This window comes from Cygnus olor, chromosome 3 (assembly GCF_009769625.2).
Source record: "Cygnus olor isolate bCygOlo1 chromosome 3, bCygOlo1.pri.v2, whole genome shotgun sequence".
Lineage (NCBI taxonomy): Eukaryota > Metazoa > Chordata > Aves > Anseriformes > Anatidae > Cygnus > Cygnus olor.
In genome coordinates this window covers 98,263,546-98,289,723 of record NC_049171.1, presented here as the reverse complement: position 1 = coordinate 98,289,723, position 26,178 = coordinate 98,263,546, and the positions used below count along the sequence as shown (strand labels likewise).

Here is a 26,178-nt window from a genome sequence, read left to right as displayed (position 1 = left end):
TGTAAAAATAAAAATCTCCAAATACTGGAAAATTGATCTTTTCTAGGTAACTTGCAGGCTCTACCACCCTCATCCTATTGGATGAAGAGGAGAAAAGTTCACTTCCGGTAGTGAACTTGCCTGGTAAGTGGTCCAAGGCAGCTTTTAGAAAGTGCACTTGTTTGTAAATTTGAAAGAGTCTTGAAAGAACTAAGGCAAAGCAAGTCCTTCTGTTTTTAACCTTGCACACTGCAAAGCATGGAGCCCCTTCTAGGTCTACTAAGACTTTTCCTGGGACTGTCTACAAACAAGCAATCTGATAAGTACGTGTGCCTAAACATTGCAGATATGCCCTTGGTATTGCAATCTGCAATGCAACTCTATGTATGCAATGCTCTATCAAATCCTCTGTTTCATAATTGAGCCTGCAATGTAAGGAAGGACAGAATTGTTGAAAATGTTTCCTATTGAGCCAAAACCAAAGGCAGTGAATTGTGTTGACAGTTCCCTGGACTGTCTCCGATGCCATCTATGCTTGTTACTATCTAACATGCCCTGCTACAGAATCATTACTGTGATTTAGATATGTGACTAGCCTCCTGAGAAGTGAGAGAAGAATGATAAGATGAACATTTTGTTTCTGTTGGGACAAGATCAAGAAGATGACGATAGAGGGAGACCTCCAGCTCCATCTGCTAGTAAAGAAATAGTATATGCAGAACAAGGACAAGGTAGTGGTCTCTGTATTGTATGAATGCCTGTTCTCTATGTACAGGCACAAGTAATCTTGCATTTTATTGCTTATCTAGTTTTTTTCTGATGAGTATTGTAGCCTAAGCAGAATTTCCTACAAGAAAAAGTAGCCATGTGGGTGCCGAACTTTCTTGTGTGAACAGTCAAGAGTTCAGTTGCCTGCTCTCCTGCTCCTTGACAAGCATAGCCCAGACAAGGTAAGCAAACAGGATATGGATAGCTCATCTCTTTCAATTTTTCAACTTTTCTGGTAACTTCAAACCTTCCTGCACCCCAGTTGCTTTCCCAGTGTCACATTTTCAAGGTGTCTTGTGATCATTCTTCTTAATATTAAGATACATTTTGACAAGGCTATACTGTTATTACTACTTGAATAGTAATATTACTACTGCTTGAACAGTATTACCTCCTTGGTCTTGTTCCTACCCTGCTTACTTGTTCCATATATATACAGAAATAATAACATTGTAAGAGGAAAGAATGAGAATTCTTGGTGGATATGCCAGGGCTTGAGGATCTGACTCATTCATAAGCTCATCAGCTACAGTTATACTTAAGTCTGCTACAGGATTTTCCTCTTTATATCCATAAAGGAGAAAACATTCCTGTGGCTATTTTCAATTGTAAAAGTGTCTTGCTTGCCATGCATTTTTCCAAGAAAGGATGCCACATATTTCTTAAATTGTATCACTGAAGTTGCATCAAAGACTTTTCTTCTGTTCATGATCAAGTTTTTATATGTAATGTATTGTTTTGTTTGAAAGCAATGTATGCCACAGGTTTAAAAAAAGGCTATAATTCTACCTAAATGCAGAACTGCTTGCACTTTCAAACTAGATACTTGAGGTAGCATATACTGTTTTCATATGGCTCCAGATGGATTTGTTTTTTTCCATTGGTCAGCTCTTTCAAACTTTCAAATGGTCAAGTGAATTGAGTAAGTTATTGTACTAAAAGGCTTCACAGCTTGCTTTCAAAAAGTTGAAGCTTTCCTGTAAAGCAAAAACTTTATTTTTAAGTGTAAGAAACTGTACAGTTGTAGAGGTAGAACAGAAAGTTTAGTAAACATAGGTGGTTCTTGTATAGCTCTATACAGACTTGCTGTCTCATAGATAATTGAGACAGCTTGCTTAGCTCTGGATAGCTTCTTTTGATAACATTAAAAGAAGACAGCAGAAGCTCTGAGAACTTCTGATGCTCATCAGAAGTTCATCATGTGTCACTGTATTTGGAAAAGGCATGATTAATGGTATGGTAACAAACAGTGCAACACCTTCCCAGTCTACTTTCACAGCTCTTTTCCCTGTGTAATTCTTCGAGTCCTTGTTCTTGAAAACATAGCTGTTTTCATTAACAGTTGAAAACAGCTAGTAGAGCAGTAGAAATATTGAAGGGTTAGCCTGTGTGTTTCTGAGGGCTTTCTGACTGAGGGCACCAAATATTGTATGAAAATAGCCTTTGATCTTGAGCACTAAAAGTATTTATTTTTTTTATGGTGATAAGTAGAAATTGTATCTTTTATTCTGTAAGTAGTTAAACTAAGGATTGTTTACAGCAGTTGATTATGACTTTTTTTCAGGTGCTGCGTAAAAAGTTGAGGGAGATGTGGTACAGCTTCTTTCCAACCTGTCTCTTGAAATCTGGTGCAGATATTAAAAAACTCCATGTAGAATAAGACTCTTCTAGGAATTGTCCAGATGTGTCACCTGCACAGTGACTGACGCAATTCTTCATACATTATCTGATCCTAACAGTGCCAAGATAAGAGGGGAAAAAAACACTTTAGACAACACTAAACACATGCAGCACTTATGAGTTACTTTACATAATTACTAAATATGTGAAACAAACCATGAAAACATAAGCCACTAGCTCTAGTCTAAATTATTGACCAAGAAAGCAAGGGTGAAAAAGATCCTACTGCCCTTGTAAATGAGGTTCTCTGTTGATAGTCACCAATGTTATGTAATTAACAGATGCCTTTGGCAGAGTTATTCTACTTCATATTGCCATGCTAGACTTAGAACACAGCTTCACAAGGAAGCTACAGCTGTAGCCAGGTGAGCTACCAAATTGGCCATCTACTCACTCATCCATGTCTGCCAAAAGGAGCAGACAAGATCATCTTTTGCTAGTCTAACTAGGTTAAAATAGTTACCTTGTTCTCTCTGGCTATAGTTCAAAGTGAATATATTAAAGTATTTTGACTGCAGTATACTCTTGGCTGTACATGAAGACCTATTAACAAACTCTGCAACAACAACAATTCCTATATTTATTACCTTCTCAATTACAGTAAGATTAGTGAACAGATTTCATTTCAGATGTTAAAAATAATTAGCCATAAGATAACCTTGAAAGCATGAACTTCGTTGACAAATTCAAATCAGGAAAAAAAAACACTATCTCGATTCTTATCAGTCTTTTCCTATCTCAAAATGACATCTTTTGCACATTAACAGAAGTGGCTGAGCACCTCTGGGTGCATATCCATCTGGGGGAAGAAAGGTGGTGATAAAGTCTAAAGGCCTTGACTTCCAACTAAAAATTCCACAGATATGATGTGAGGATCAGGTGAATAACTAATCTGGAAATGGCAATTAAAAGTTCAAGGTACTACACTGAAAGCTAATTGACAACAGGGTAATCCATCTACCACACTGCATCATCTGCAGGTGAAAAGAGACTTTCATTACCTTCGCAAAAATATCAGAAGTATGCTGAAACAGAGGTAATGTCAATTGCTAGAATGCATGCAAGTGTATTACGACCATCAGTATTCTCACCACTCTCTAACATACTGAGTATTCCTTCTAGGGCGATGATTGTACTTACATACTTGAAGTTATTCTCACCTTTTTTGATACTGAAGATTTCACTTTCCTAAAAGCTTCTTCAAAGTGTTTATGGGAAATCCTGATTTCTCCTGAAAGAACAAAGTGTAAAAAGTTACTAGACAAAACTGCAGGCAAGTGACAATCAAGTGATTTTTTTTGGCCTGTATTTCAATGCAGCATTTATGAAACCTAACTATGTACTAATCAGTTGCATGAGATCTAACTGAATAATTGAGATCTGAATTGAAAAGAACACCTCAAGTGTTACATTTAATATGTCCTGCCTCTTCTGAGGAGGTGGAGTGAGAGAGCGGTTGTGGTGGAGTTCAGCTGCCTAGCAAGGTAAAACCACCACAGAATCATAGAATATCCTGAGTTGGAAGGGACCCACAAGGATCATCGAGTCCAACTCCTGGATCCACACAGGACCACCCAAAACCAGAATATACATCTGCAAGCATTGCCTAATGCTTCTTGAACTCCAGGCAGGCTCATTGCTGTGATCACTTCCCTGGGGAGCTTGTTCCAGTGCCTGACCACCCTCTCAGTAAAGAACCTTTTTCTAATATTCAGCCTGAACCTCCCCTGTTGCAGCCTCATACTGTTCTCTTGGGCCCTAGCAGTGGTCATTAGAGAGAAGAGATCAGTGCTTGCCGCTCTGCTCCCCCTCATGAGGAAGCTGTAGGCCACCATAAGGTCTCCTCTCTTCCCTAGACTGAACAAACCAAGTGACTTCAGGCACTCCTTATATATTGTATCTTAGGCAAGTGCTTAATCCCCATTATCCCTTGTACCTTGAAACAAAGGACACTTGTTTGTTTCAGAAAGTTATTTATTAATGCTTCTACCTGCAGACTGACACTTTCACTGTCAAAGTGTCAACAACATCAACTTCAGTTAGAATTCACATCCCTTATCCCTTCTAGAAGTAAACTTCTCATCCTGCTACTTCTACTTCTGTGCTTTATCTACACACATTTAATATTAAGCTTCTCTACAGAATTGTATTTAGTAACTAGAAAACATTATTATCCCAATTCTGCCACAGGATACTTACTTAATTCCTAAATAATACACTTCATATCATTGTCTTGTTTGACGTCACACAGAACTGTAAGCTGTTTTTTGTTTTTTCAGTTGCCTCTAAGTAAGTTTTTGTAAATCCCTTTTTTGATTCTAATGCAGCTATTGCTGTTGTTTGTTTTGGTTTTGGTCTGCTAACAGGTAAGCATAACCTCAAATCATGGATCCCTCTGCTCTTACAAGTGAGACGTTAGTCTAGACTTAAGAATCCCAAGATACCACTATACAGATTTACTACAATGCTAAAGCTCATGTATCAAATATGCTAGAAGTAAATAAAAATGTCAATTTGGTGCATTTTTTTATGCATTCAATTAAGACACTTTTAGCTTTCATGGGTATGTACTGTCACTACCTTTATGAACATCTTTGTAATGTGAACAGGACGTGCAGATATGAAAAAAATCTTAATTCATTATATTCAGTATATCAATTATATTCATTAATACATTTGATATATGAGGTAAGAAAAATTTTTTTCTAAGTTCTTCTGAATAGCGAAAAGACTACACAGCAGATGAAGGTCACTAAAGATGATGATTTGTTTAAGATGCTGATAAAGTTCATTGAACTAAATATACAACCTTGCTGCATTTTATCTCAGTTCTCTGAAGCTTTTATTCAAGGCTCCCACTACCATATAAAGTTATACCAGTAAGAACAAACGTGCATTTAAAGCTTGAATGTAAGTATTTTAATTTATTTGCCCAAGGCAACACCTACTATTAGTAAGAAAAACCTCATCTTGGGTCTTTCACAGAAGCCAAATGGCTTTAACAATGACTCATCAAAACTCCATTAAATATTAAAAGAAAGCTATGAGAATTTCATATTGCTTTCACTTTTGGTTTTAAGTCTCTTTTAAATCAAATTATGAAATATAATATAGTCTAAGCTACAGGGAGGGGGGAAGGGGGAGGAGGAAACAGCATTAGTCAGCTAGGAAGACAATTAGAACATGACTATCAGAAACGGTCATGGTGAAACAGTATGATACAAATTTAAGTGTATTAGCTATGGCTAGGTGTAAGTATGCTTTTACCTACTGCTAGGTAAAATAGTTTACCTCAACAAAAGTAGGTTAGGCTGCTTCATGTGTATTGTGTTATAAAATTAGGCACAATGCTTGCTAATGTGAAGTTGGCTGTCAGTAACCTACACCTTTGCTGCTTGCATTATTTGCCTTGATTTCTGAAGACAAAACCATTTAGTCTGGATAACTAAGTATGAATGTCTTTTTTAAGACAAATTATCTTCTGTTCAATGATGCATTAATATCAAAGTATATCAGCAGGTGCAGTCTTTTTAAAATAAGACTACATACTTAAAAATTTCAAATTAGACTTTTTGACCTACACGAGTGAAGGATAACTGCTTCCCTCCTTTTAATTCAGAAGTATCAAACAAGGATCAGATCTTGCTTTTTGAGAGGGGGTGCAGTGGGGGGAGGGACACTGGAATGGTGGGACTGGGGGGGGAATTCAGGCTCAAGGAAATAAGGAGGTTGCAACAGAGGTTTCTACAGAATTGAAAGAATCAGCCCTGATCTCAGCAAAGTGTTTCTAAGGAACTGAATGACAAGGGACATATAGCACTCATCTACAGCCACATTACATCATGTGGGAGGGGAATCAGTTGCATGAGTCCTGTGGTAACACTGGCAGAAGAAATTATCCAGTCTGTGTATGCACACTACTCTTCTGAAGATATAAATGAACAGGATTTCCAATCAGAAACCACCTTAAGCACTTTCATACCAGCCAGGGCTGACATCTTAGAATACAGGAAACAACAACATCCCAAACAAACAGCCGCTACAAACATGCAGATCAATCTGTGCACAATTTATGGACTTGCTGTCTGCCAACAGATCCATATAATTTAGTGGTCAGGCTACAATCCTAAATTTAAAGGCTGAATTCAAGCGAGTGACATTTTTGAATCAAGCCTCCTACACTCAGAATAATTATAAAAATCAAACAAATTTCTGAATTTTTCCTATCTAAAACCAAGAGCTTTTTATTCCATCTACAGCAAGCAAATTGGGCAACCAGTCCCATGCCCCCCCCAAATTAAATGCTAGCTCCTTTATAAGAAGAAATACATATATTCTGCTCTGCTTACCTACTGTTGTTAAAAACAAATAAGACAGTACACATTAGATCAAAAGGAATGATTCAAACCTATTAAAAATCCAGTGTGGTTCTCAGAAATCAGAAAAGTAATGAAAATCTAACATTTTCCAAGGCCAACTGACAAGTCTCAATTCCATCTTAGCTTTACATTTTGACTTTTAAGTAAAAAAAAAAAAAATGAAAGAATGTTCTGGAAAAAAAAAAGATGTACACACACTATATAAAGGGCTCCAGTTTCCAACTACGTTCTCCTATCTGTGTGCAAAAAACAAAACAAAAAAAAAAAGGAAAAACAGGAAAAAGCAACTTAGAAGTGCTGAGAGATATGGAACAGGCAGAAATAGTACTTGAAACAACTTACAACTCCCTGTTAAAGTTCTGGCAAGAGCCACTGATAAGCTAAACACCTAAGATCAAAAATTGCTCTCAGCTTTTCCTAGCGATATTACAACTAGATACGTGTATTCAATTACACAATACAATTGTGTTCCAAAGGTATGCGATAAGTGTGTTTACAGTAACAGCTGTACACAAATATGCCAATAGGCCAGTATAAGTAGTCTTTAAAAATTATGTGAAAATTAGGCAAAGACATAATTCAGTTTAGCATAAGAATTATCATTTTGCGCTACTATTTAACATTGACTTTTCTTTAAGGTTACAAGGTTAATTTTTTTCAGTAAAACAATTTATGCTAAACCTCCAGCTTAACTGTTTTTTTCCTGTTACTCTCCCCTTCATCTACTTCAAAGGTACTTAACATTTTCTGGAAACAAATATGACTTGTTTTTTGTTTGGATCGGAAGTCATCAATCACTTACGCACAGCACGCATGCCTCTGTGCTAGTTGTTACATTACATTAAACACTTTATACTCCATTATCTTCTTACTGTTCAGTTAAGATTTTTGTAAAGCTTTCTTACCTTTCTTGCTTTTACTATCCCACAGGGCCATTTCCTGTCTCAATGCACAAATTGAAGCCTCACGTACTAAAGCAGAAAGGTCTGCACCTCTACAGATAAAAACAGAACAAGTTATTTTAGGATAAATTTATCTCGTCTTTTTGATAATAGCATATAGGTAGGCAAGACACTACAAATAATTGTAAGAGACCGGCAAAAGGCGAGGGAAATTACAAAAACCTCTTCAAAAATCCACAGCATAAATTATTACATTAAAAAATATGAAAAATCAAGTAGTCACAGCAGTTCCATTTTAAAACCTATAATACCTTACAGACTTAAGTTAGATATCTAAAATCATTTAGGTGCAGAGCTAAATGCATCAACGGGCTACCTTTCCCTTTTCTTTCCTATACACAGCTGCATTCTTCTATCTACCCAACAGGGAGAGCACAGCAAACCTATTGTGTACCTTAGGAAGGAGTTAAGTCCTCCAGATTTTAGCCTCAGATTAAGATCAAGCAAATGAGAAGCAAGGGAAGAGGCAAAACCCAACTAATGTCATCAAAAATGCCAAGGGATTGATCAATATTGTGCCACTTGGTGAAAACACAGTAGATTGTTTTGGTATTAGTCTTATGAAAGATTCAAATGGCATCACCCATTATTACAAGAGAGACGGTCGCCAAAAGCTGGATCTATAGATAAACCAACATGCTCCTAAAATAACGGCATTCACAAAATCTGGTCAGATCAGCCTTTTGAAATATTTGTTTGCGGTTTCCAGCTGTTAAACTTTTCATGAGCCTTCAGACTGGTGCAAGTCGATGAACCAAAGAAAAATGTTCACAGTTCACTTTCTGTGCTTCATTGGTGATGCTAGGAATACTATTGTATTTAAACACTTCCCACACCCCTGCTCGAGGATGGGGAGAGAACAAACACTCCTCTTTCCTAGATCTAAACATGGACAAACTGAAAAATCACTACTAATAGTAGCCTCCATTTCGAAAAATAAAAAGCAATATTGTGACAAGCCGCATGTCAAACCTTTTGTGACCTCCAGAAAATCATTAACTATTAATAAATCATTTAACAGATTAAAACTTTCTGAAGTACTGTAGAACACTTACTTTGCAAGTTACTCTGGCAGAGACGGCTAACAAGCTTTCCTAAAAAAAACGTACCTTGGTATTCACAAAGCACAAGTTGGAATAGGCCCTCATTATTACTGTGTCAAACACATTGCTTTCAGCTGAGAGAACAAGTTAGTTCTGGTCGTTTAACCTATTTGCTTTCATCATCATTGTACATGGATCAACAAGTTAAAGAGGGCTCTTTTATCCTCAGATTATGCAAGCATTATAAAATAAGACAAGCAAAGCTAAGATGAAAAAGCAGCCTCTACTGATCTGTATTTGCAAGATAAAAAGGGCTATTCCAGATGACAAAGTTTTTAAGTGTCCATATATTACTACTGAGCTCTTGGAAAAAAGCACAAGTTAAAGCATGAAAAATAGTTTAAGAGAAAAGACTTATAAACCCTGAAAGTTACAAGATCCTCTTGATGAATTATCATGCATCACTGCACATCAATATTAAAGTCAAAACTAGAAACTACTCACGTATAACAATCACAATGTTGACTGTAAGCAATTTCTTCAAGGTTTACATCCATATCTAGTGGAGGCCGGGTGCCATCCTAAATAAATTGAGATGATGAAAAGAGAAGATAAAATATTATTATTATTATTATTATTTTATAATTTGTTTTTACACATGCCATCTGCAAAGTGATTGATTTCATCAAATCTGGATGAAGGGGTCTGACAAGTTCGCTGAATTATCCACAAATGTAAGCATTATTTTTAATCTCAAACTGGCAAGAAGGATGATCAGGCTTAAAAGTATTTAATTATGAAATAAGTCATGGTAAATTTCAACTTCCCACCTACAGGTTAAATTTCCTCTAACAAAATGATGGCCAGCTTGTCACAGCATAGTAGCGCTGACACTTCCATACACAGACATACTTAAGTAACTGGTTACATCAACAGCATTGTTTAGCTGAACTTCCTCTAGTTTTATTACATATTGAAATCAAATAGCTCATGGAGACTTGGTCTTGCCTCATCACCTTTAAGACTTAATTAACTGTATATCTTTTATGTTCTATCTAGATAAACATACATTTTTCAAAGCTAGAAGTTTTTCATTCTGGATTTCATTAGTTTTTACAAACTACACACTTTTTGACACTACTCGTACATATTACTACCGATTTCCCCACGAAGACCCCAGAAGTAATTATTTTTGCATCTCCAGCAACAAAAATATTCAGCAACATTATGAATTATAATTGAAACTAGCCAACATAATTATTTCGAATGCTGTATGCAAGGAGATCTTCCTATGTTGTCGCCCTTAGACAACAGTAAAGTAGTAAGTATCACGGTAGTATAGAGATTCAAGATGTCTCTAGTATCAAACAATACCTGAGTTTAGGTATGAAAAGACACTTTTTGATAACGATTAATATACTTCTGCCATGAAACTTAACTTGTTTGACAGAAATGCACAAATTCGTATATTTCTTTTCTGACTTCTTCAGGTGAACTAAAATACCACATACCTGTAATACCTTCAGGAAAGAAATAAAAAGTATAGCAACTGGCAAGTTAAAACTCTTGAACTGACAGTAGAATAATCAAGGAGGGTGGCCTAGGCAGAGTAAGGGAGCAATACTGAATGAACCTTGAGCAGAACACCAGTTTGGAAGGGAAGAAACAGACAGAAAGGAACAGCCTGATTTTGAAACATCTTGAAAGGAGACGAGACTCTAACACGGACACAAGGAGGCTCCATACAATTTCATACGGGATATTTTAATATTTGTTGTAAAAGACTGCAAGGCAATGAAACACCTCTGCTAAACAAGAAACATTTTAACAACTATTTTGAGTAGAAACATATGTTGGGCATTTTATGAGTGGAATGATCCGCCTGCTCTGGGTACGAGCACCAGAGAAGCTGATACAGCTTGCAGGAATGTAAGTACGCTAATAACTTAAGCATGTGAAGACATGCTTCTCTTGCATAATTAATATACAATTCAAAAATGACCAATTTGTACAAGTTAACTGAAACAAAACTCTTTCAAAACAATACTTCAGTCTACATCTCATCTATGCTGTTTTCCTAGCATCCCATTGCATTTCTTCCTTATATCTTATCTAAATCTACCCCTCTTTTAGCTTAAAACTGTTACCCAATGTCCTATCACTACACTCACTGATAAGGAGTCCCTTCCCAGCTTTCCTGTAGGCCCCCTTTAAGTATTAGAGGGCTGCTTTAAGGTCTCCCAGGAACTTTCTCTTCTCTAGGCCAAATAACCCCAACTTTCTCAACCTGTCTTCGTAGGAGAGGTACTCCAGCGCTTTGACCATCTTCATGTTGCCTAAATTAAGAGCTGAGAAAAAGAACCAAATAAAAGCTGAATACCTCACTCACTATAAAGATGTGTAGCCAAAATATTAACACTAGTATGAATTAAATATGCATGGAAGTGTCTGGCATTCCAAAAATAACACGCATTGATAACTAAAGACAGGATCCACAGGAATCAAGCTCCTAAACACTGAGTAATGTGTGTTGCGTATACCACAACAAGGAGGCTCATAATCAGATAAGGCCCAAGCAGAGACGATTTGTCAGCAGAAGACCTGTGCTCTGATAACAGGATGATGACAATGTTACCACATCACATATGCCACTCCTCTTGGCGTTATCCCAACAGGAAGACAGACTACATCCCTAAAAATATCCAGAAGGAGGGAACAAAGACAATTTGCAGCAACCTTGCCCAAGATTTATTGCTGCTGAAGTAAGCAAGATTCTGAATTTTTGATTCTTGAAGGGAACCTAGAAAACATTTTTCTCTAACAGTTTGCCATTTTGCCAGTCAAGAGGAAGCCAAGAGATGAAGCAAGGTCACAACACCCAAAATTACTTATCATCGATGCTGCGCACAAGTGATTCTGTCCCTACCACTTGGATGCATGCATCTTGGTGACTACATGGGGCTGTGAGGGTGTGAACAAGTGGTATGTATGAGAGTCCCCAAAATCAATTTTGTTTAATACCACTTTCTCCTTCCATACTGTCTTGCACCAAGCTTTGCTGCATTATTTTCCTACACCACTAATTAAAGTTAGTGGCATACTAACTTGAGACAGTTACATATCTGCAAAGATTCTCCAGCAAAAAATAGGGAGAGTGAGACATAACGACTGTATGTTTAAAAAAAAATAAAAAATAAAAAAAAAAAGAGAGAAGAGAAGAGAGTAGGTGTCAACTCTTGTAATCAGAGAATCCTTCCACTCTGTTTATAAAGTCTAATGACTGACCATTACCACCCACTTCTTCCAGAAGATGGAGGTTGTTTATTTTAAGTCAGGACAATCATACAAGCCCAAATTTTAAAAAAATGCTTCAAGTTACCTTTAAAAACAAAATAAACAACCTCTATCACAAGCTTCCCATTAGTCCTAAAGGGCATTATCAAGTGTCACAATTAAGTGTTGAGCAAATACAGCTGGAGCTAGTGAATCATATTACTGAGTGTGTGGAAATCCCCTCGCCCTCTCAAAAAGCTTACAAAACACTTCTAGGCCCATTACTCACACAGATGGGAATCTTTTAATTAAATCTCTTCAAATTGTGACTATAAAGGCAGCAGTTTCTATGCTTAACAGGTTGCCTTACTCAAGATTTATCAACCCTTTGCAGTCTCAGAGCAAATTTACCAGCAGATGTGGCTGATAGTTTATTTTTATTACTTTATGTTATATTCAAAAACGTTTCATGAGACAGAATACTGCAATTCTTCTGTGAACCTTCATTTGTATAAAATCATTCCACTAAGGTTCAAGATAATGATTTGTTTCCAAATACTCACTTTGGTGATTGTCTTTAGAATAGCAAGTCGATCTTCAGGCGGTGGCAAACCCACATAGAGTGTTTTATCCAGTCTACCAGGACGCAGGATAGCTGGGTCAATTATATCTTGGGGAAGGGAGAAAACGACTCAATTATCCAGAAATTATATATACATTTAGGAAAGTGTACATATGAGAAGTAATATATGCGTACTTGTACAGAGCTTCCAAAAAGCATTGGTGCAATGTGCAGCTCTGAGCATTAAAATAGCTGACTGAAATAGTTTCATCTCTGCCAGGTAGGAGCCTTTATTACCCAGTACAGGTAAGCCACATCTGGTCAAATACGGCTCATAAATACTAGTTTCATCTGGTCACAAATGAAGACAAGTCTCTGCAAATACAGTAGTAGAACGTTTTTTTCTATCATACCTAGCACAGTCAAGTGAGGAATTCCATGGTAATGTCTAACAGTGAAAAAAAATGCTTTCCAGTTTGTTGAGTTGGAAAGAGCTCTACCCATATTAACCCCTGCAAATCTGCTTGAAGGCCACCATGTTAAACTAAGATTCAGAAGTACACAGGGCCAATCATAAGCACCCCCCCATGTAAACTTAATTTTACTTGTCATTTGCATTTCTACAACATATTAATTTTCTACATAGTAATACAGAATAACCATGAAAACACAAAATAGAGCTGCAAAGTACAGGATTTGTTCCCCAGGAAATGCGACAGACCCCAGATTTTACTACATCCAAAGAAGTAAGAAACCAAAGTCATCACAAATGTTCTCTAAAAACCATTCAAAACTCAAACATAATAGAAATCTCAAGCAGCCTTTTAGCACCACAGGCTTCAATATAGTACTTCCATGAACAGCAGACAAGGATGTAAATACTATGGACTACTGGTACAACAAGAGATACAAATAGGGCATGTAACATGGGAATGACCTAAATTGCTTTCATTCCTGTCCATGTTTTAACACAAACTGCCTGGATGATGCTTCTAAATGACTAAACTTCTTGATTTCCCCATCTACAAAAATTACGATGGTATAACCTAATCTGTTTCACTAAGGGATTCTAAAAATCCACATCCTACACACTACAGTAACATGAACAGCGAAATCACAGAAGCACCCACAGAAGACAAAGAAAATTGTATTTTTAACATAACAAACTTTTTTGATGTTTGTAAGGTCTACAGATATCTTGGGCAGCAGCTATTGCAAAAACCTTATCCAAAAGTAAAGGTTGAAAGTTATACCTAAGTGTTAAGCTAGAAACTACAACGACTCCAAATGAAGCTGTTAACACCCTTAGAATTAGATCCTCTTGACAAAATGTGGCTAATAAACAAACCGCATGCATTCATGTATTTTAATGCAGAAGAACTGGTAAAGGTTAAGTTGTTGATCCTTGTTGTAGGGATGTTTAAAAGCAAACAAAACCAAAACAATGCACATGGAAGCACAGTTGTCTTTTTTTTTTTTAAACTGAAAAGAAAAACATTTACTTAAATCTATTGAGATTCCAGCCATCTGACCCTACCACAATGTGATCTTTCTTCCCTTTTTAAATATGTACAGAGTTTTGTTCAAATTATACTGACACCTGTGCTTAAAAGGCAACACATAGAATGAATGCATACATTAAAAATTGCTCCACTACCTTTTTCTTGGGCAAAAAACTTTTTTTTTTTTTTTTTCCCAAGATACAGCAGTCATGACCAAAGACATCTATGTAGGCAAAAACAGCTATTGAGAATGTGACAAGAATGGTGGAAAGTAACAAAAAACCCTCTAAAATGATATACTAATTTAATCCAGACAGATGAAACATGGGTTAAACACAACCCCTGCCGTGGCAGGCCCAGACAAGAACATCTTTCCTGTACTACTGTGCACAGTGCTATATTTGTTATGTTATCTTGCTTTCAGCACAAATGCACTTTCCTGTTTCTGTATCTCTGTGGAAGGAAGTTTTGCCACACATTAAAATGAGATTACAGAATTTGCACAACAGATCAATTACAACCATCAAAACAAATACTCTCAATAGGGACTGTATTACAACACCATGCACTTCAATGTTCCATTCAAAAGCTCTTAATGATTTTAATATGGAAAATATCATTTCCATTTTACATGCTGAGAAAATAGCACTTGCCACTCTGTCCAACAATTTTAAGTTAGTGATCCAGTCTAAAGATACATTCATCCATCTGTATGTAAACATGGCCTGCATTCAAAGAGCTACAACTCACGCTAACTCAATAAGCCACAGTAATGGAGGTTTACACAGTGAAGTCCATTCTGCAATTCAAAACACAGATCTACACTTCCCATTTTCTTATGAGTAAATTCACGTCACTCTATGGGTTCAGACCTGAGCCTTTCCTCAAGCTTCTGGGACTGAAGTTCTCTGCAAAACTTGAAAAATTAAAACCATATACCACAGACATTCCTTCTTCCTCTTTGGTCAAACTCTCTCATTAGATGCATTTCATATTTGTTTAAACAAATAAGTAATGCTGCCTTTTTAGGAATTTCATAGCATTCCATCCTGATAAATTATAATGTTCTCTCCATATTTAATATCTGGAAACTTATCTAGACAGCATAGATTCAACTTTAGATTTAATGTTTTAATTAAATTAAGATAATTATTTTAGAGACCTGTTTCAAAGCATATTATTATCTTCCAAGTTGAAAAGTGAAAAATATTATCTTTCAAGTCTGAAAGGAAATCATGGAAAATCGATGGCACACAATACTTCTTTTCCAAGCAGCTGTCTCAGGGAGGAACAACTGCCGCATTTTTATTAAGAGAAATGTTTAGTTAGTAACTTTCTGTCTTGGTTTCCTAATGCAGTCAATTATGTTGGCTATGCCACTGGAAGACAGTAGTATCCTTTTTGCATGTAAGTTGGCAAAGTGGCATACGGAGACATTTAGAGTACATCCATCCCTTGCTTTGTTTTTGCAGGTTAGAACAGGCACTAGCCTCCAGAAAATCATGTCATATTTCAGATTACTGCATTGCTCTCCAAACTACTGCAAAACATTATCTTCTTCACTAAACTCTATTGAAAATTACTTTGCGTGGAGGCCTATAATGTGACATTATGTTGTCCTATAATAAAATCTATTAATCTCACACTCATTTCCAGTTGATAATTCATGCCTTATCTTAATTATACACAAGTCAACAAAGTTAAGGAATTTTTTTCACATCGCAGCAAAAAAGACTACTGTGTTGAGTCCATCAAGCTTCTCCTATATTCACTACAGCATTTTAAATTATATTCAAAGTATACAATGTTCTGGAATGTAAGCTCAGAAGCTCTAAAAGGGTTTCAGAAACTCCACAAAGATGCTCCCAGCATCTTTGGTCTACGTTACCAAAGCCTGTGGAAGATATACAACACAATTTGTGTGAATTAAAACTATTATAAAAGAAACTGTTCCCTGTATCACATATTAAGTAGTTTTTTAGATCTTATATTGCCTTTAACTCAGCAACATTTATGAACAAGTAAAAACGAAACAAAAAAATCAAAACTATTGTCATAGCAAGTAAAGACTAATATTTTATTATGCTTTAATATTTTATTATGCTTTTGTGGTTCAGATGAACAGCTCTACAAAACTAACATAAATCTGCTAAATGAAACAGAACTCACTGAAACTGGGACCATGTTTTAAGATAACAGCAGAAGGGGAATTTTACAAGAATTAATTTGAAAAAAGCTAGAGAAACGACCATGGATATAACTGAAGACATCACTGCAATTACACCGAGCTTAAATCAGTATCAGTTTGTTGTGCTTCACTGATTACTCGTGTTTTCTCAGGTTAAATACAGTTCCTTGGATTCCATGGTAACCACTGCTGATGCCTTGGCCAGCATTTCTCTAAAGAGTCTATAAACATTCAAGGCCTGAAGAAGTAAGAAAATAGGAGAAAGCAGCAGTATCCAGTACTGCAACTCACACTTGTATCTAAAAAATTGTGGGAAATTACAGACCTTACTTAACTGTAGTGCTTTATGTTTTTCTAAGTGTTTAGTCTCGGATTTGAGGAAGGAAGTAGACTAAAAAATAATACACTTATTCTGACCCAGAAAGTTTCTAATAGGACATGTCACTTCTGCCTCTTTCTCTCTCTTTTTAATGACGTTGAAGGCTTTAAATATTTTATCCTCTCAGGCAAAGTTTGACAGTGTTCTGCATTTAGGTGCAAAGAGATTGAGTTGGGAATAATACTGCATCCCTACTAATTTACAGTAGTCAAGACAGATTTTCAAAGGACTTTCAAAGTCACTTTGAAAGTGCAAAAAACATTCAAATATTCTTCTTTTAAGCACTGATTAAAGGTTTATTTCAGCAACCCCAGAATAAGAACTACCACTTGCAAACTGTGTGTGATAAAGAAAAAGAACCAATGTGTGGTGCATGCCCTTTTGACAAAATGGGAATCAGACAGTCCAGGTCCTTAAAAGCTACCAAAAAAAACAGTTTTTTTTTTTGTCAGTCTTGAGCCATGGGACATAAAAAACACCACCATTATGCGATGGACTCCTTGTCACAGGAGTTGCCTCACTAGAACAACTGTGCTAGGAACATATGTTGATGCTAAAACTGACTGAGCCACTACTACCCTGTTACTATTGTTCATGATAACAATATTACTGTGAGGTAAGACTCATCTTTTGGTACCACTGTCTCTGAAACTACAATGCTGACAGCATACACAGTTGTTATGAACAGTTACATCAATAAAGTATAAAAGCTACCATGCAAGGAACCATTTTAAAGAAGAAGCAAATTGCAAAGCTGTTTTGTATCCCATTAAATTACATTAACACGGATTAAAAAAAAGATGATACCTCATACTTCATAATACGGACCTAGTGGGAGAATTCGGGAAGCTCTGTGGGGACAAATTATTTAGATTTCTACTGTACAAATACCCACCATTTCTATTCAACCTAGCTATGTCAAGAAAATCTTTCATACAAATGTCAGACTTACAAAGAAAAAGCTTTTCAAGCACTACAACTTGTATTGTTTGTAGGAGTTATTTAACTGCATTTGCCAAGGTAAACTATCGTTCCCCTTCAGGTCTCTGCTTGGACATTTAGGTCTTAGGGCAGTAAGAGCATGGACTTCACTGTTACTACCAGCATTGTCCTCCTATTAAGTGAACAGATGATATTATCAAAACTTCATTTGGTGAACACTGCCTATTCCTAAGCTCAATAATTCTTAAATAAACTACGCAAGTAAAAAAGTGAGTTTCCATGGTTTAGCCGCAACTATAGTAAAAAATGTTCTGGTAAAAGCTGCATCAACTGGAAGCTATATTTCTTCACACTGACAAATCCAGGTATCACAGCAGAAGTCTGTAGTCTAAACGTATCCAAAGTGTTATTCATATACACAACTGATATCCTTCTCAAGTAAGAGATCCATCCTATCCAAAACACATAAATAACTGCATCATCTAGGAAAAGATGGATGTCCCAAGCTTTGCTGTTCATAAATGATTTATTACATTGGCAAACTCCTTTATGTAATTCATTTCCATTTACAAATTTTGCAGATACATTTATTCCCTTCAATTTGATGATTATATTTGCTATTCTTGCCTTAGGATTTTCTTTATGCAAGGCATTTTTACTTCATATTCACTTTTACATCAAGGTCATTTGCTAGTAATACACTGCTTAGTTCACGCCTTAAAAATCTCCAGCTTTCCCTTATTTCAACCTTCGTTTCTCAGGAATATTTTGCAATTTTAACTATTCCAGTAGAGTAATACAATAAGTCTGAACAAGACAACAGTAACTTCTAACTAAAAATTAAAAAAAAAAATCCAGAGATTATATATTACCTTTGTATATTGGTATGTATGTCAATACAAAGGCAAAACTGCATCCCATGTGAGGCTTATAAAGTCACAGATTTACAATTGCATAGATGTATACTTCATATATGCATGAAAATAAGACCCACAAGCATGTACAGAGTTAGTGTAAATCTAAACAAGCAAAGCTGAGAATTAATAAAAACCTGTGACACAAATTTTCATATATTACAATTAACATCTGAATGGCATGCACTCTGAACTGGCCTTTATAAATCTACTAAACTGCTTTGAAACCTGTCTGTTCTTCACGATCTTCAGTCATAAAAGACTAGTCTATCCCAGATAACAGCACAGTCAGACCATGTGGGTGTTAAAGGATGCAGAAGGAACATTGTGTCTCTGTGAGAGGAGTCATTAGCTCAGAGCAGTGCCACATGACATCCCTGAAAGTATTTGCCTCATTGTCCTGGTTTCAGTTAGGACAGAGTTAATTTTCCTCCTAGTAGCTGGCAGGGTGCTATGTTTTGGATTAGGATGAGAAGAGCGCTGATAACATGCTGATGTTTTAATTGTTGTAGAGCAGTGCTTACACCAAGCCAAGGACTTTTCAGCCTCTCTCTGTCCTGCTAGCGAGCAGGCTAGGGATGCAGCAGAAGCTGGGAGGGGACAGACCCAGGACAGCTGACCCAAACTGGCCAAAGGGGTATTCCATACCATCTGACGTCATGCTGAACAATATATAGGGGTGGCTAGCCGGGGTGGAGGGGTGGCCGGCTGCTCGGGGATAGGCTGGGCATCGGTCAACGGGTGGTGAGCAATTGCATTGTGCATCACTTATTTCGTACACATTATTACTATTAATACTATTATTATTATTATTATTGTTGTTATTCTTTTCCCTGTCTTAATAAACTGTCTTTATCTCAACTCACAGGCTTCACTTTCCCGTTTCTCTCCCCCATCCCGGAGAGGGAGGGGGGAGGGTGAGCGAACGGCTGTGTGGTGTTTGACTGCCAGCCGGGCTAAACCACAACAGCCCATTTGGCGCCCAACGTGGGGCACGAAGGGTTGAGATATCGACAGATTTGACCAGAGTGTGTTAAACTAAAATTGGTATAAGTATTCGACCTGTTTAATAGTTGCTAGTCACAATGTTGATTGCCTTAATCTCAAGTCTGCTGTGCCTGTTTCCCAAATTGAGTTTTATAGCAAGTTACTTTCTGTATGTGCTCCCTGTCGTGCTGTTTACCCTTTCCGGGCCCTGGTTTAAGATTGTTATGGTACTGTGTGGTGTAACGATGGCTTATGAAATGATGAGGTATCTGGTCATGACTCTAACCTGGTATTTGTACTCAGCACTGTCGTCGACTCTATACTTCGGAAACCATATCTCAGAAACTATTAGCAATTACACCTATTGCCTTTTTTCATCAGGGAGTCAGTCTCTGGAGGGGACAGGGGAAGATATTTTTTCCTACCTGTTCACTCTCCCTTCCTCCTTCACCACCCTCTTATCCCCCGAGCTAGTTACGGTAGCTCTCCAAGATGTTGAATATCCTTGGGATACTCAGACCAGCATGTTCTTGTTGTTATGTCTCCTGAATGCGCTTCAGGTTTTGTTTAAGGTTAAACAACTACTTAGGAATCTCATCCGGAGATCTGTCTTGAGGCGGGATATTTGCGAGTGGCAGGGAGTGTGGGAGGATATGGGCAGGTTTCTAGGGCAGTGGGCACCTCCAGTGTTTTGGACATTCACCCCTGAACAACTGCAAAATCCTAAAAAACTGGTAGAATGCTTGAAAAAAAGGTGTCATGACTCTGGCAGTTCCAAAGTGACACAAATCACTGTGGCGTGCTGGGGTCTGGCTTGTGCCTATCGAGCTGCAATTGATGCTACTATCAACCTAGTGACAGACCCTGCGGCCGTTCCAGTCCCGGCTCCCGCAGCCGTTCCAGCTCCCGCAGCCGTCCCGGCTCCAGCTCCCGCAGCCGTTCCGGCTCCAGCTCCCGCAGCTGTCCCGGCTCCAGCTCCCGCAGCCGTTCCAGCTCCCGCAGCCGTCCCGGCTCCAGCTCCCGCAGCCATTCCCACTCCTGTGGCTGGGTCAGAGAAACGAACTGTAGCAGTGCAAGTTGCCCCTGCAGAGGGTACTCCAACCCCTGTGGCAGACCCTGTGGCTGGGTCAGAGAAACGAACTGTAGCAGTGCAAGTTGCCCCTGCAGAGGGTACTCCAACCCCTGTGGCAGACCCTGTGGCTGGGTCAGAGAAACGAACTGTAGCAGTGCAAGTTGCCCCTGCAGAGGGTACTCCAACCCCTGTGGCAGACCCTGTGGCTGGGTCGGAGAAACGAACTGTAGCAGTGCAAGTTGACCCTGCAGAGGGTATTCCAATCCCTGTGGCAGACCCTGTGGCTGGGTCGGAGAGGCGAGCTGTAGCAGTGCAAGTTGCCCCTGTAGAAAAGGTGAAAAAGTGGTATAGAGACGCAGGTCGTTTAGAACGCAGAAAGTCTTCTGCTAAGTCTGGGTCTGGAGAAGACGAGGCTGGGCCATCAAGTGTGCAGGAGGATGAAGATGAGGATGAGGATGTCAGTAAGTCAACAGTAACTACCCGAACCCTATACCAGCGTGAGCTACGAGATGTGCGAAAAGATTTTGGTCGCTGTATAGGTGAACAGCTTGTCACCTGGCTGCTCCGGTGCTGGGACACTGGAGCCAATGGTGTGAAATTAGAGGGCAGGGAAGCCAAGCGGTTGGGATCCCTTGCTAGAGATGCAAGCATTGACAAAGCAATTGGAGATGGAGCACGATCTCACAGCCTCTGGAGGCGTCTCCTGTTAGCTGTGAAGGGAAGGTATCCCTACAAGGAAGAACTTGTATGTGTACCAGTCAAGTGGACCACCATGGAGAAGGGAATTCAGTACCTGAGGGAATTAGCCGTACGGGAAGTAATTTATAAGGACTTAAACGATGCACAAACATCCACAGATCCAGATGAAGTCCAGTGTACTCGACCCATATGGCGGAAGTTTGTACGGAATGCACCATCAACATGGGCCAGCACATTGGCAATAATAACCTGGAAAAACGGTGAAGATCCCACAGTGGGTGACATGGCTAAACAACTCCGGGAGTACGAAGGAAATCTCTCCTCTTCCCTACAGGCCTGCGTCTCGGCTGTGGAGAAACTCTCTGAAGAGTTCCACCAACTTAAAGAGAATTTATCTTCCCCCCCACCTGAACAAACCAGTGGCCACCAACTAAAAGAGAATACTTTGGAGAAACTTTTTGAAGAGGTCCAGCAACTTAAAGAGAGTGTATTTTCTTCCCCACCTGTACAAACCAGCGTCTCAGCTGTTAGAGGTAAACGTGCATCCATGCAAAGAAGACAATATGGTGGGTACACACCCCGCACCACCCTGTGGTTTTACCTACGTGACCATGGAGAGGACATGAGAAAATGGGATGGAAAATCTACTGAGACCCTAGAGGCACGGGTACGTGAGTTGCAAAAGAAAACAATCGGGAGAAAGGGGTTCTCTGAAAAGTTTGCTGCTCCAACTTCTAGCAGGCAGTCTTTTAAACACAGAAATGAAGATTCTGACCAGGACTAGAGGGGCCCTGCCTCCAGCCAGGGGGAGGAAAGGGACAACCGAGTTTATTGGACTGTGTGGATTCGATGGCCTGGCACGTCTGACGCACAGAAGTATAAGGCTCTAGTAGACACCGGTGCACAATGTACTCTAATGCCATCCAGCTGTAAAGGGCCAGAGCCCATCTGTATTTATGGCGTGACAGGGGGATCCCAGCAGTTAACTGTATTGGAAGCTGAAGTGAGTCTAACCGGAAATGAGTGGCAAAAGCACCGTATTGTGACTGGCCCGGATGCTCCGTGCATCCTTGGCATAGACTATCTTAGAAGAGGATATTTCAAGGACCCAAAAGGGTTCCGCTGGGCTTTTGGCATAGCTGCCTTAGAGACAGAGGACATTAAACAGTTGTCTACCTTGCCCGGTCTCTCAGAGGACCCTTCTGTTGTGGGGTTGCTGAGGGTTGAAGAACAGCAAGTGCCAATCGCTACCACAACTGTGCACCGGCGGCAATATCGCACCAACCGAGACTCCCTGATTCCCATCCACGAGCTAATTCGTCAACTGGAGAGCCAAGGAGTGATCAGCAAGACCCATTCACCTTTTAATAGTCCCATATGGCCAGTGCGAAAGTCTAATGGTGAGTGGAGACTAACAGTGGACTATCGTGGCCTGAACGAAGTCACGCCACCACTGAGTGCTGCAGTGCCGGACATGCTAGAACTCCAGTACGAACTGGAATCAAAGGCAGCCAAGTGGTATGCCACAATTGATATTGCTAATGCATTTTTCTCCATCCCTCTAGCAGCAGAGTGCAGGCCACAGTTTGCTTTCACTTGGAGGGGAGTCCAATATACTTGGAATCGGCTGCCCCAGGGGTGGAAACATAGCCCTACCATTTGCCATGGTCTGATCCAGTCTGCGCTGGAGCAGGGGGAGGCTCCTGAACACCTGCAGTACATCGATGACATCATTGTGTGGGGTGACACTGCAGAGGAAGTTTTCGAGAAAGGGAAGAAAATAGTCCAAATCCTTCTGAAGGCCGGTTTTGCCATAAAACAAAATAAAGTTAAAGGACCTGCACGAGAGATCCAGTTTTTAGGAATAAAATGGCAAGATGGACGTCGTCAAATCCCAATGGATGTGATCAACAAAATAACAGCTATGTCTCCACCAACTAGCAAGAAGGAAACACAAACTTTCCTAGGTGTCGTGGGGTTTTGGAGAATGCATATTCCAAATTACAGTCTGATTGTAAACCCGCTCTACCAAGTAACTCGTAAGAAGAATGCTTTTGAATGGGGCCCTGAGCAACGACAAGCCTTTGAACAAATTAAACAAGAAATAGTTCATGCAGTAGCCCTTGGGCCAGTCCGAACAGGACCAGATGTAAAGAATGTGCTCTACACCGCAGCCGGGGAGAATGGCCCCACCTGGAGCCTCTGGCAGAAAGAACCTGGGGAAACTCGAGGTCGACCCCTGGGGTTTTGGAGTCGGGGATACAGAGGATCTGAGGCCCGCTATACTCCAACCGAAAAGGAGATATTGGCAGCATATGAGGGAGTTCGATCTGCTTCGGAAGTGGTCGGTACTGAAGCGCAGCTCCTCCTGGCACCCCGACTGCCGGTACTGGGTTGGATGTTCAGAGGAAGGGTCCCCTCTACACATCATGCAACTGATGCTACATGGAGCAAGTGGGTTGCACTGATTACTCAGCGGGCTCGAATAGGAAACCCCAGTCGCCCAGGAATCCTGGAAGTGATTATGGACTGGCCAGAAGGCAAGTACTTTGGGATATCGTCAGAGGAGGAGGTAGTCCGTGCTGAAGAAGCCCCACTGTACAACAAGCTACCAGAAAATGAGAAGAAATATGCCCTGTTCACTGATGGGTCCTGTCGTATTGTGGGAAAGCATCGGAGATGGAAAGCTGCTGTATGGAGTCCTACACGACGAGTTGCAGAAGCTGCTGAGGGAGAAGGTGAATCGAGTCAGTTTGCAGAAGTGAAAGCCGTTCAGCTGGCCTTAGATATTGCTGAACGAGAAAAGTGGCCAGTTCTCTATCTCTATACTGATTCATGGATGGTAGCAAATGCCCTGTGGGGGTGGCTACAACAATGGAAGCAGAACAACTGGGAACGCCGGGGCAAACCCATCTGGGCTGCTGCATTGTGGCAAGATATTGCTGCCCGGGTAGAGAACCTGGTTGTAAAGGTACGCCATGTAGATGCTCATGTGCCCAAGAATCGGGCTACTGAAGAACATCAAAACAACCAGCAGGTGGATCAGGCTGCTAAGATTGAAGTGGCTCAGGTGGACCTGGACTGGCAACATAAAGGTGAATTATTTATAGCCCGATGGGCCCATGACACCTCAGGCCATCAAGGTAGAGATGCAACATACAGATGGGCTCGTGACCGAGGGGTGGACCTGACCATGGACACTATAGCACAGGTTATTCATGATTGTGAAACATGTGCTGCAATTAAACAAGCCAAACGGTCAAAGCCTCTCTGGTATGGAGGACGATGGCTGAAATACAAATATGGAGAGGCCTGGCAGATTGATTACATCACACTCCCCCAAACCCGCAACGGCAAGCGCCACGTACTTACAATGGTGGAAGCAACCACCGGATGGCTGGAAACATATCCTGTGCCCCATGCCACCGCCCGGAACACTATCCTGGGCCTTGAAAAGCAAGTCCTATGGCGACATGGCACCCCAGAAAGAATTGAGTCAGACAATGGGACTCATTTCCGAAACAACCTTATAGACACTTGGGCCAAAGAACATGGTATTGAGTGGGTGTATCACATCCCTTATCATGCACCAGCCTCCGGGAAAGTTGAACGATACAATGGACTGTTAAAGACTACACTGAAAGCAATGGGTGCTGGGACATTCAAAAATTGGGAAACACATCTGGCAAAGGCCACCTGGTTAGTCAATACTAGAGGATCTGCCAACCGAGCTGGACCTGCCCAATCAAACCTGTTACGCACTGTAGAAGGGGATAAAGTTCCTGTAGTGCACGTAAGAAACATGCTGGGTAAGACAGTCTGGGCTACTCCCGCCTCAGGAAAAGGCAAGCCCATTCGTGGGATTGCTTTTGCTCGGGGACCTGGATGCACTTGGTGGGTAATGCAAGAGAATGGGGAGGTCCGGTGTGTACCTCAAGGGGACCTAATACTGGGTGAGAATAGCCCATGAGTTGAATTATAATATGTTAATTATCATATAACACTGTATGTCATCGCTACCATGGTTGCTATATATCATAGATGAAAATGGTGATTAATTAGAAAGTATTGGAAAGAGTGTAACCTGAGCATGACATAAATGGTATGGAATAAGGGGTGGATATCAGTCCTGGTTTCAGTTAGGACAGAGTTAATTTTCCTCCTAGTAGCTGGCAGGGTGCTATGTTTTGGATTAGGATGAGAAGAGCGCTGATAACATGCTGATGTTTTAATTGTTGTAGAGCAGTGCTTACACCAAGCCAAGGACTTTTCAGCCTCTCTCTGTCCTGCTAGCGAGCAGGCTAGGGATGCAGCAGAAGCTGGGAGGGGACAGACCCAGGACAGCTGACCCAAACTGGCCAAAGGGGTATTCCATACCATCTGACGTCATGCTGAACAATATATAGGGGTGGCTAGCCGGGGTGGAGGGGTGGCCGGCTGCTCGGGGATAGGCTGGGCATCGGTCAACGGGTGGTGAGCAATTGCATTGTGCATCACTTATTTCGTACACATTATTACTATTAATACTATTATTATTATTATTATTGTTGTTATTCTTTTCCCTGTCTTAATAAACTGTCTTTATCTCAACTCACAGGCTTCACTTTCCCGTTTCTCTCCCCCATCCCGGAGAGGGAGGGGGGAGGGTGAGCGAACGGCTGTGTGGTGTTTGACTGCCAGCCGGGCTAAACCACAACACTCATTTACACTTGTGGTACACCTGAGATGGCACTGCAGGAAGTCAAATCGGATGCTTCCTCAACTACAGAGGTTGGAATTCTCGGCCCAAGTTACCAGTTAGAGATCATTACAAGTTGACTGCAATCAGCAATTAGATACCTACTTCTAA

At 39.9% G+C, this 26,178-nt stretch overlaps 1 protein-coding gene across 2 annotated transcripts in view; it reads right to left on the bottom strand.

Annotated features, from left to right (window-relative positions):
* Nucleotides 1–2,234: 2,234 nt before the first annotated feature.
* The window catches only part of NVL (nuclear VCP like), a 48,105-nt gene continuing 24,161 nt past the window's right edge, over nucleotides 2,235–26,178 (bottom strand). For both annotated transcript variants that reach the window (XM_040551318.1, XM_040551319.1), the window contains exons 19-23: nucleotides 12,648–12,754; nucleotides 9,316–9,392; nucleotides 7,712–7,800; nucleotides 3,588–3,658; nucleotides 2,235–2,479 (exon numbers count right to left, since the gene is read on the bottom strand). In XM_040551318.1, coding sequence (XP_040407252.1) covers nucleotides 2,435–2,479; nucleotides 3,588–3,658; nucleotides 7,712–7,800; nucleotides 9,316–9,392; nucleotides 12,648–12,754 — 389 coding nt within the window. In that variant the 3' untranslated portion in view covers nucleotides 2,235–2,434. The remainder of the gene's footprint in view (nucleotides 2,480–3,587; nucleotides 3,659–7,711; nucleotides 7,801–9,315; nucleotides 9,393–12,647; nucleotides 12,755–26,178) is intronic.